Here is a 12,386-nt window from a genome sequence, read left to right as displayed (position 1 = left end):
CTGGTGCATACAGTCATCTATGGTAAGTAGAAATTGTCATGCTGAGATGATTCTGTCTAAAAATGAAAGGCAACTTACAATACTTAGTTTGTAGTACGTAGAATCTTTGCCCTGCTGGACTTTTTTCTGCAGTACCAAAAAACTTGTGTGGAACACAATGAACACAAGCTGTCAACTGTCACCGGCACACAGAGTTACTCTTCAATAAAAAGGTTTATAGCATGTTCAAATACTTCTACACACATATTCTGCATTAGGAGCACATGCGTTTGGTAGATTAGCTGGACACAGGCTGTACAAAATTAGGTAGGAAAGTAATATGGTAGTTACCCACCACTATGTAAACTAAAAAACAAACGAACACCGTCATTAGATGATGTCATCAGTGATGTCAGTTGCGATGTCATCAGTAATGTCTTACATGATGTTACAGAACATGTCATGAGTGATGTAACATGTGAGGTCATAAGCAGTGCATGTTGGGTGCACAGTTATAGTTAGTTCTGATACCTATATCTAGTGAATTTCTGTGTTGTTTTAGTTCAAAACATTAATGTTGTCACTGACATATTCACCTAACTATAATGGTACTTTAACCTTTGGTTTAAAAAAAAATATATATGGATTATGTTACCTACCCAGTGAGCATCTGTTCCTGGCATGTAGAGCTGTAGATTAACATGCTTTACATACTCCTGCCATCTAGAGTTGGGTCCAGATGTTTGTAAGTTGTTTCTTCGATGAAGTCTTTCCTAGTCTCAAGGTAAGGTGGCTCCTCCTTTCAGTGACAGTGCGCATGGGCATCATCTCCATTGTTAGATTTTTTCCCACAAGACGGTGAGAATCGAGTAAGTAAGTGTAGTATAGAGATGTCCATGCATATGTAATGTAAGTAAAGCAAGACTGCAACAACTACAGGTGCCCGGGGAGGTGGAAGGTTGCATGTGAATCTACAGATCTACATGCCAAGAGCAGATGCTTACTGGTTACATAGAATAATCTGCTCAAGGCATGTGTGCTGTAGATACACATGCTTTATATAGACAATAAAGCAGTATTCTCCCAAAGCGGTGGCTAACTAGTAGATGTTGCAGCTGTTTGAAAAAGTGTTTTTAGCACTGCTTGCCTTACGTTGGCTTGTTGACGTGCTAACACATCCACACAGTAATGTTTGGTAAAAGTGTGTGGTGTGGCCCATGTTGCTGCTTTACAAATGTCAGCTATAGGGATGTTACCTAAAAAGGCCATAGACGATCCTATTTTACGAGTTGAATGCGCTCTAGGAGGTATAGACAAAGTTCGTTTAGCTTTAGCATAGCAGATATGAATGTATTTAACAATCCATCTTTCAATACCAGATTTAGAGAAGGGATTGCTTTTGTGAGGTGTTGCAAATGCATAAACAAATGTTTTTTTTTCGCAAAATTGTCTTGGTCTTTCAATGTAGTATAGTAACGCTCTTCTGACATCAAGAGTATGAAGAGCTCTTTCTGCTACAGAATCAGGTTGAGGAAAGAACAGAGGCAACTCAGCTGATTGCTTGATATGAAAAGCAGAAACCACTTTGGGAAGGAATTTTGTGTTGGTGCGAAGAACTACTCTGTCTTTATGAAATTGAAAGAAGGGTCCATCAGAGGTTAAAGTCTGTAGCTCACCAACTCTCAGTGAAGTGATCGCAATGAGGAAGGCCACTTTCTATGAAAGTAACTGTAGGGGGCAGTTGTGTAATGGCTCAAAAGGTGGACCCATGAGCCATGTAAGCACAGTGTTCAGAGACCAAACTGGTGCTGGAGGCTTCATGGGTGGTATAACTCTCTTAAGTCACTCCATAAAGGCTTTAATTACTGGAACATTGAACAAGGATAGATGTTGTCTGTTCTGTAAATATGCAGCTACAGCTGTAAGATCCAGTCAAATGAAAGTGTAGGCTAGACCAGCATGCTGTAGATGCAGAAGGCAGCAGATGATATTTTGAGTGGAGGCATCTAGAGGATCAATATTGTTATTAGTACAATATACAACAAATCTTTTCCATTTAGCTGCATAGCATGCTCTGGTAGTAGGTTTCCTTGCTTCTTTAAGAATGGTCATACAAGTTATGATAACCAAACTCTATGACTTCAGGAGCCAAATCGCTGGATTGAGCTCTTTGGGGTTTGGGTGTCTGACTTCTCGTTGGTTCTGTGTGAGAAGGCGGAAATTGAGGTGCAGCTTTTGTTGTGGAACTACTGACAGTTCTAAGAGTGCCGTGAACCATGGCTGATGGGCCCAAGTGGGAGCCACTAGAATCAGTGTGAAGGATGTTAGCCTGAGCCTCCGAACCAGAAATGGAAGGAGAGGGAGAGGCGGAAAAGCGTCGACAAATATCCCTGACCAATTCTTCCATACGGCATTGCCTTTGGATAGAGGGTGTGGTAAACTGGATGCGAAATATGGGCATTTTGAGTTGTCCACTGTGGCGAACAGATCTATTTGTCGAAATCCCCATTCTTGAAAGTATGGAAGGAGAACCTTGGGATGAAGTTCCCACTTGTGTATTTGTTGCTGCCTTCTGCTTAGGAGGTCGGCAATCTGATTATCCACTCCTGGGAGGTGTACTGCCAGAAGATGAACTTTGTGATAAATTACCCAAACCAAATTGTCTAAGAGAGGCATGTTTTTGTACATAGCTGTGATGTTGTCGGTGCGGACTAGGACAACTTTCCCTATGAGGTGAGACTGAAAAGCTTTCAGTGAAAGATATACAGCTAGAAGCCCTAGATAGTTGATGTGTAGAGCTTTGCACTTGTTGTCCCATAGACCTTGAATTGTGAAGTTGTGAAGATGGGCTACCCAACCTGTGAGGGATACGTCTGCGGTTAGCATGATCTGTGTAACAGGGTTGATGAAGGGCCACACTTTTGATAAGTTTTGTGCACTCCACCACTGCAGAGGGCGATTGGGTGCAGCTGTCTACCAACATTAGATCTGTTAATTGACCCTGCGACTGATTCCACTGAAGTGCCAAGCATTTCTGGAGAACACGCATGTGCAACCTTGCATGAGGCACTATTGTGATGCATGATGCCATCATTCCTAGCAGCTGCATGAACGTTCTGACTGCTAAGGATTGATTGGTTTGAAACTGTAGTAGCAGAGTTTGAATATTTCAAATTCTGGCTGCATTGGGAGACGCTAGAGCTGTGGAAGTGTTTAGAGTTGTTACCAGAGAAGACTGCATTTATGTAGGTTGAAGGCGAGACTTTTGAGCATGAAACCCAATTGGTAGACTAGGTATAATGTAGAATGAGTGTGGTATAGGCACTTTTGGTGTGAGCTGGCTTTGATAAGCGAGTCGCCCAGGTATGGGAAGACATGAATCTGTTGTCTTTTGAGATGTACCGCCAATACTGCCAAACACTTTGTGAATACTCTGAGAGCAGTAGTTACTCCGAACTGGAATACTTTGAATTGATAGTGTTTTCCCACTTTCACAAATCTGAGGTATTTGCGATGAGCTGGGTGAACCAGAATATGAAAGTATGCATCTTTTAAGTCCGGTGTGGACATAAAACCACCTTGATGCAGCAGTGGAAGAACCTGTTGAAGCATGACCATGTGAAAATGTTCTGCAAGCATCTACAGGTTTATTGTCCTTAGATCCAAAATTAGTCTTAAGGAACCATCCTTTTTGGGGATTAGGAAGTACAGAGAAGAGACACCTGAGCCTTGTTGCTGTAATGGAACTGGCTATATAGCTCCTTTTGCAAAAGAGTTTGCACTTCTTTTTTGAGATGCTGTAAGTGTTATGTCGAAAGTTTGTGGGTACGAGAGCGTATGTTGGGAGAATTGCTGATGAGCTCTAGGCAATAAGCATGTTGGATAATGTCTAACACCCATTTGTCTGATGTTATGGATTGCCTTATGAGAAAAAATTGTTAAAGCCTTTGCCCGACAGGTGTTCAATGATCGAGGGGGAGTGTAGGAAAGTCCCACTGCTTATTCTGAGAAGGGGAGTTTCACGTTGGCGTGCCCTTACCTCTACCTTTCAAATCGTTTTCCCTGTACCCTCTTCTAGAGAAGCCTCTCCGGGAGAGGGTTGCTTGTTGGATTTGTAAGAGGAAGTGTTGGGGTCTGAGGAAATACTTTTAGGCCATGCTCTATAGAATGAGCTACGAAAGGAGCCTCTGCTTGAAGGACTTTGAAGCGCTCCCATGGATTTTGCTACATCTGTGTCCTTTTTTATCTTCTGTAGAGCTTCATCAACCTGAGGTCCGAAAACATGTTGTTTGTCAATCTGAGTGTTCAAGACGACTGTTGGACTTCTGGTTTAAAGCCGGACATTCTAAGCCAGGCATGCCTACGTAAGAGAGTGCAGGTGTTAACTTCTCTTGCTGCAGTGTCAGCGGCATCAAGAGCACATCTTCTTGAACTAGCTCTTGTGCCTTTTTCAAGTGTTCGTCTGGGAGGTACTGAAGTAGACCTTCCATTTTATCCCAGTGGGCCCTGTCATATCTGGCTAAGAGGCTTTGTTTGTTGGTAATGCACCAGTGATTAGCGGCTTGAGCAGCTACCCTTTTACCGGATGTATCAATAAGCTTAGATTCTTTATATGGGGGAGTAACATCACCAGATGTCTGTGAGTTTGCTCTTTTACGAGTGTTGGAAACTACCAGGGAATCAAAGGTAAGCTCTCCTTTAATAAAAACCGTATCAGAGGGTGATGGTTTATATTTTTTATCAACCCTGGGTTGTGCACAAATCCTAACACCCAGGGTTGATAAAAAATATAAACCATCACCCTCTGATACGGTTTTTATTAAAGGAGAGCTTACCTTTGATTCCCTGGTAGTCTTTAAAGAGGTCTTCTGCATGTCTCATCATGCTTTTCAACATAGGGAGACTTTGACTTACTCTCTGTGAAGACCCTATTGTCTCAATTAAAAAATCATCATCTAAGGCCTCCTTGTGCAAGGTAACACCATGATATTCTGCTGCCCTGGAAATTGGCTCCAGATAAGGTATGTTATCATCTGGAGCTGAAGGTTTTGTAGGGTATAGATCTGGATCATTATCCATGGGTGGATCAACATTGTAATAATTCCATGGATCTGTAGGCAGAGGAGCATTGTCGTCATCATCATCCCCATCTCCTAAATCAGGCTGTGTGTGTGTGGAGATCCCTGTGATGTTATGTGTAATGGATCTGAGCCTGACAGTATTGGTAAAGGTGAAGTTGGTGGAGGTGGTAGAGGGGAAGGCACATGGATAGGACTGGTAGCGATGTCCTTTTTCTTGTTGAGAGGAATCTTGTCTCCAGTGTACTCTTTTTGGAAGGAGTTTTGGCCAATATGTGCCCAGTGTATGGACTAATACACATTTTTTTCTGCTTTGGATCCAACCTGTCTTTCATAATGTCTAAGATTGGTTCCGGAGACTCTGGAATATGTTCTTTCGATATCGGCACCCAAAGTTTCAGTGCTGAATTGGACTTGTACTTGGAAGTGGAAGGTTTTGGCTCCGAAGCAGCTTTTTGTTTCGAAGTGGAAGGTTTCGGCTCTGAAGCAGACCTTTTTTTGAGCTGGAGGATTTCGGCTCTGAACCAGATTTGTCTTTCGGAGCGGTATGTTTTGGGTCCGAAGACGATTTGTCTCGACTCGATCTTGAGCCGGAAGGCTTATCTACTTGTTTCGGCACAAGGCCCGGGGGTGGGGCATCAGAAACATTGTCTTGGTGCTGGCCAAGGCCCAAAGGCAGAGGTGGTGCTGAAGCCTTATGTTTGGTGAAGGGTAACTTATGGGGTACAGAGGTTTTGGTACTCACAACACCCTGTCCCGTTGGAATATCTTCTCACTACAACTCAATCTTGAGGTAAGAATCGTATTCTTCAACTGAGAAGGCCTCCCCTTCTTCTGTGGCCACCTCTTGTTCTTGTTCGGACTCTTCTCCGAAGATCTCTGAAGTCTGTTGAGTGCTTTGGTGTTGCTTTTCTCGTCGTCGAGACCGACGATCTCGAAGAGACTTTTTCGACCTGAACGAGCACTCTGAATTTTCCGGTGACAAGCAAAAGTTGCAGACCTGGTGTAGATCAATGTGAGGGTACTTCGAGTGGCACCAAGAACAGAATTGAAATGGCGTCCGTTCCATTGGTAGAGGGATGGATAGATGCAGCTAGTCCCAAAGGCTGCCCATGATGTTTTCGACCGAAGATGAGAGATTTTCCGATCGAATGGATACGTGGAGAGAGGGAAACACGTACTATAACAATACCGTCAAGGGTAGAGTGGTTTGCACACCGAGGGGAAAGGAAAGGACGGTTTTGAACCGGAGCGAAGCAATACACATCCAAACCCGATGGCGGAAAGAAAACAATCTAACAATGGAGTTGATGCCCATGAGCACTATCACTGAAAGGAGGAGTCACCTTACCTTGTGACTAGGAAAGACGTCTTATAAGAAACACAACTTGTAAACATCCAGACCCAACACTAGATGGCAGGAGTATGCAAAGCATGTGTATCTACAGCACACATGCCTCGAACATATATATATATATATATAAATACACACATTCGCAAAAACACATATATGCCTGTGCACTAATTTCATAGCTGATACTAGTGGCAGTTACCAACGGTGCAATACAATCAATAGCAGAAGTGACGACATGTCATACAGGAAAGCAGGATTCCTTTCAAATACCTATTAATTCATTACCAGCCTGCGATAATATCTCTGAACTGCGAGGTGGCATCTATTGCAGAGCTTATAAACCATTCACCAGTTATAGAAGGTATTGTCCAGATCATAAGAGGCATCATTTGACTTAGTTTTACTTTTAAAATCAATAATATATGACAACTCCAATTGCTGAAGAAATATCACTTGCGTCGCTTATTAACAAGTAACTAGAGTAAGATGAAGAATCTTATAATATGAGAGGTTTCAGTCGCAGTGCCTATACATCAAAAACCACCTCTTGTATCATAAGGCGTCCCTCGCATGCTTACTCATTTATATTCAGAAGAAAATGTTGGATGTATACATTAAGGCATGACTGTACACATTACTTCAAGCAAATTTAAACCCTTCACTCATAGACATCGCAATATCAGTCATTTAACACGTACATAAGTTGACAGCTCACGCAAGTACAACCGACAGCCAACTTTAAGACGGATCAGCGCTGTGGTTGTTTAGTAGCCACCTGTGGTTAAGATTAGATTAGTCACCCTACTCTGCCCTTGCAAGGCATCCCTAGTCCTCAGCTGTACCTGCCAGTGGCTTCCGCAGCACCCAGATCTCTTCGGCAGGGGCTATGGTGGATGCAGAACCCGGCGATGAGGACAGGTGGGAAGGGCTGGAGTCTGATCCTCTGGAACCTGCAGCAACAAGAAGTAGAGGCCGGCTCAGGACAGGGTTATTTTGCAGCACTATGTGAGTGGAAAAGTGAGTAAATGCATGATGGAGGTGCTCAATATTACACAGGGTGTGAGTGGTGAATAGGGACTGAATGTGTCAGATTCCAGACTGGCAACCCAGTACTTTTTCCATGCAAACACAGCTTCCCATACAGATCACATTCCACCTGCCCAGATCACAACTTCACTAAAAACTACACACAGATCACTCCTCTGCTACAAACCAGTTTTTTCATTTTGCCCAATTTGTAGACCACACCTCACCCAACAGGATGCACAGGCTGGTATAGACCATACCACCTCTCATGAGAGTTCTCATGAGCAAACACCACATCCTGGTCAACCAGCAACACTCAAAGGCCACCGCCAGAGATCACATGGGATCTTACAGATAATCCGCTCTCATTGACCACACCTCCTCAAGAAGATCACGCTTCCTATTACCTTCCTACACCAAACCATATACTTTCCTTCGTCCATGTCTAGTCACAAACACCGCAGTTAAGTAAATAAGTCACACATTCCCAATTGAACCGCACCGTCCATCATAAAGTACATTTCTTCCCAAAAAGAGCATCACCTTCCATACTTCCATACAGAGTTGTTCCTTAAATAACCACACAACATTTATAGATCACTTTTTCTCCCAGAGAATACAATGCCCCAGGACCAAATGTTCCACAATAAGAAGCACCTCTACAAGCACACGTACCTCGTTTCTGTGCAGTATGCTTGTGTGCCTCTTTCCCAATGTGTTAATTAAACATTCTAAACAAAAATACATACTACTCCTCCCATATACTTAAGAAACTCATCACACCTCTTCTTGGTACACCTCGTCCCTAAACCATATGTTTCATTTTAGATTACACTTCACAAGGCAACACCCGACCTCTGGACCACAATAGGTTGCACCCCTGGCCTAAGGTTACATCTTGCCCCACGGATCTTCATCTTTTGATAGTCCATATTTTCTCCTTACACACAAGACCATTACGCTTTACCTACTAGTTTACAGAGCCTGTCCAACAGAAGACCAGATCTTGCCATATAAAGCATATGTCTTCCAATACAGAATTAATCTTTCTCGAAAACACTCCTTGTCTTCTAAAGCACACCTCTTCCCTACAGCAAACCTCCAACTACATTGCAATTTATTTATACTGTAATATGTTATGCTGAAATGCACTACTCTATAATAATATGTAATTGGCATGGATAAAGTACAGTAAATAATGGACTAGTACATTTAGGTCTACCATATAAAACAAACAACCAAACCAAATACACATTCTTTCTCAATGGAAGTTAAGAACTTATGCTGCGGATCGAGGAGGTTAAAGAATATGCCATGGACGCTGTATGCAAGTGGAGGAGTGGGCACAATATTTCCCAGCTACAACATAAAGGGTTTAAGACCACTGTTCAAATTATTGTCTGAAAGGCTTGAGATGTCCACTTGAAGATCACACTCCTCATTTCTGCTCGGGTCTTTGATAAGGTTAATCAGATTTGCTGTGGGAAAGATTATTCTAATTGGTCACAGAAGTAAGATGGATTACTCTGATCAAGATCATACACCAAGAAACTACAAACTCAGGCACAAATTTGCAAACACCCTGCATCGAGTTTGCATTACTTTTTTTTAACAAACATGATGCAAAGTGTAATTCAATAATAAGTACATACTTTTTAAACATATTTGTTAGCATTAATTAGTATTTGTTTATATTTTTAACTACTTAAAACAATTTAATTGAATTTAACATTTTCTTTGAGATTTTATTTTAAGTCCCTACATCCTTTAATTTCCTTGGGAGGGTGTTGCAGTACTAGTGGTGGGCTGTGTGTAGTGATGGACGCACTACGAAGGTGTGAGTTACAACAAAAGAGTAAGGTACTAGAAAAGTGCAGTTGTGAATATAGAAAAGTAATAATCTTACTCCAAAAGTGTAGGTTAATTTTGAGAATCAGGCCTGATGTTTCCAAGACAGTAGGGAATTTTCAGACTCTTTATGCCCGGCCTTCTGTACATTTTTTATTACTCTGAAGAAGGCAGTCCTCAGATGGACCACACTTATTATACAGTATTAAAATCTTAGTCTCCCATTCTTTCTTTGTATCACTCACACTCTCTTATTATCACTTATTCCATGTCACTCATTCTCACTTACTCCCCTTCACCGCCACACACAAACACAGATGTACATGTTCTTCCTCACACATACTCTCATTAACATATGCTCACTTACATGTATTAACTCGCATTCCACACTCCCTCATGCTCATTCACTCTCACTTGCACTCACTTTCACTTACACTCACACACAGCTACATTGTCACTCATTATCAGTTACTCTAAGCAACTCCTTACCACTCACTCTGACTCAAACAGAAACTGACACATACACATGCTATCTCTTGCAGGAACACATTCAATAGATTTTTTTCAATTTTTGTTAAAGTAACTTCACTGGTGGCGGTTTACTCTTATGGGACTCGGGGGCCCACCCTGTTTGTTTTTTTGATTATGCCAATGGTGACAAATAGCCTATAAAAGGATGTAGCTGTAGGCAGTTAGCCTTTTAAATGGGTGGCACTAGTCCATATAGCTGCCTTCACCAGTCATCACAAAGACTGTCCATGGTTGTCAATTTCACAACTCTGGCTTAATGGCCGTGTGACGTGCAGCAAGCGCGCTAACAAATAAGAAGTAGCCAGTGATCTATGGACGGCCATACGTGATCTTAAAGTAGTAGAACAGCCTCCAATGAAAAATAAGCGTTTTTCAGACAATTCATTTCAAAGAGGACACATCCAATTTTGAAGGCATTAATACAACGACGGAATTGTTCACTAGCCCGAGTCCTGATGAGGCCCGTACTGTGAGGGCTGAAACGCGTCGACATTTTGTTTAAAGAAGACCCCAGCCAAAGTACTTTAAGTTGTGGAAAACATTGTTTACAAGGAGTAAAAGGACCGAAGATAGGTCTAAAAAGATATGTGACATTTACACTCTTTGTTTCAGGTCTGGTTGATCTCACTTTAGAGGAATGCTGAGTCTGTAAATATAGCAAGCATCCTTTGGAAAGAAATTGGGCTACTATATTTGAAAAAAAGAAATACCTATGGATCGATGTATGTATATGTGTTTGTATAGATTTATGTAAAAAGTGATGTGTAAATATATATGTTTGTTTGTTCATTTGTTTTAAATGGGCTCAAAAATTATATGAGCCTAAATCTAATTTTCAATTAAAGTGAAAAACAAATAAGAAAAATAGTATATAGTGTTCTTTCTGCGGAGGTGGGAAACTTCACTAAAACAATATAAGAATTGATTTCATTTAAGACAATATATTTGTCGTAGGGGGAGACAATTGAGCTATCTCACCTATTACTACAGAGTTTGCTACTAGTGTCCTAGGCATCATTTGCTTTATATGTGACTTGTGACGTGCAGCAGCGTCACAAGTACAGGTTGCTTCAGAGGCGTATGGCTTAAGCTCTGAACTGCCTCGGGCTACCCATTAATTAGGCTGCCATCTCATCATCTCCTATCTTGCCACAGGGTGGTATGGGTTGGAGTCAGGAGATTTACTTACCTTACCCCACCCCACCCTGTGACACTTTGGGAGAGAGTTGGGTCAAATGGATAGAAATTAAAAGCTGGAGGCTACCATCACAATGCAGGTTCCAGCCTGCAGTTTCCAGCTTCAGTGCCTTAGGCTGGAGGGAGCTGTGCTTCTTGCCGAGGGCCTATTTAGTGCCGCAGCAGGGAGCGCTGCACTCCCATATACAAGTGACAGAATTCTATCCAAGATGCAGCTTGACCCATCTCCATTTTACTTATTTTTCAATTTTGTCATTAATAATTGTGACTAACTAATTTTTGGATATACACAAATACTTGGAAATGCAAGTTATGATTTCTTCTATATGCACAATATATAAATCTTATGTGCTTCATTCGAAGAAAACTCTAGAAACAACTGGAGGCACAAAACAGTCATTTAAATAGAAAACATGTGGGTTTTAATCTGCAAAAACAAAAGACCTGGTATCTCTCCAATGCTTACGGTTGTGGCAGCCTATCAACTTGTGAGTTCTGATATATAACAGCGGACCCTGTGGAATTATTACAAAATAGAATCTTATAAGGGTTAATGGGTTGATATAATGTGAAAATGAAGAAACCATAGCAAAGAAATACAAAAAATGCAAAAGCAAAATGAAGACAAACCGTAATGAAGAAAGGTGCTAAATAAAGAACATAAGGGCTATGAAAATCAAGGGTATAGTAGAGGTTAATTAGGGTAAGGCTAGAATTGGAGTTTAAGGTGGGATTGCAGAAAGAGTAGGCAGTACAATATGCCAGCCCCCACTGCCACATATACTATGGTTTCCATGTCCCCTTTGACAGGATTACAATGCACCTTGTCTCTCCTCTCTGTGTTTCATCTGCCAATGAGCCTAGGTGTCCTGGTTTCACACCTCCTCTGTGGCTACATGCTTTCCCATCCACTTCACTTCACGGTCTGCCTTGTTGAAATGGAATTCCTATGGCCAGGGCAGCTGACTTCGGAGCACAGGGCTCACGGTTCAATCCCCGGCGGCAGATCAGCTTATCACCATGTGACTCTGGGCAATAGCTCACTTAATTTCCACGACGGCCCCCAGCGCCTTGAGACCCGTAAGGGTGAGTAGTTTGCGCTTTACAAATACAGGATTTACAAATACCGGATTTATGCAATTTTCCGGGCCATGTTCATTCTCTTGCTTGCCTGTCAACAGAAGTGGGTCCACAAGTGGCAATCTTTATTTCACGCACCCAGCGATTTTGTTCCTCTGATTCTATCTTTGTCGCCAAAGCTACGGTGCTCTCACCATCTACTCTCTCGCGGTTGACTGTGTGATCTCTTTTCCTAGTGTTTTCACCCTGGTGTACTATCTCCTTTTTAGCTATTCTCCATTCAAACACCTCAG

At 41.9% G+C, this 12,386-nt stretch overlaps 1 protein-coding gene across 2 annotated transcripts in view; it reads right to left on the bottom strand.

Annotated features, from left to right (window-relative positions):
• Window positions 1-12,386, bottom strand: part of CASKIN1 (CASK interacting protein 1) — a 662,583-nt gene that overhangs the window by 130,805 nt on the left and 519,392 nt on the right. For both annotated transcript variants that reach the window (XM_086940483.1, XM_086940482.1), the window contains exon 12: window positions 7,254-7,361. In XM_086940483.1, the coding sequence (XP_086796609.1) occupies window positions 7,254-7,361 (108 nt within the window). The remainder of the gene's footprint in view (window positions 1-7,253; window positions 7,362-12,386) is intronic.

The sequence above is a fragment of the Lissotriton vulgaris genome, chromosome 10 (genome assembly GCF_964263255.1).
Source record: "Lissotriton vulgaris chromosome 10, aLisVul1.2, whole genome shotgun sequence".
Taxonomy (NCBI): Eukaryota; Metazoa; Chordata; class Amphibia; order Caudata; family Salamandridae; genus Lissotriton; species Lissotriton vulgaris.
This window is presented reverse-complemented; position numbering and strand designations above follow the sequence as displayed.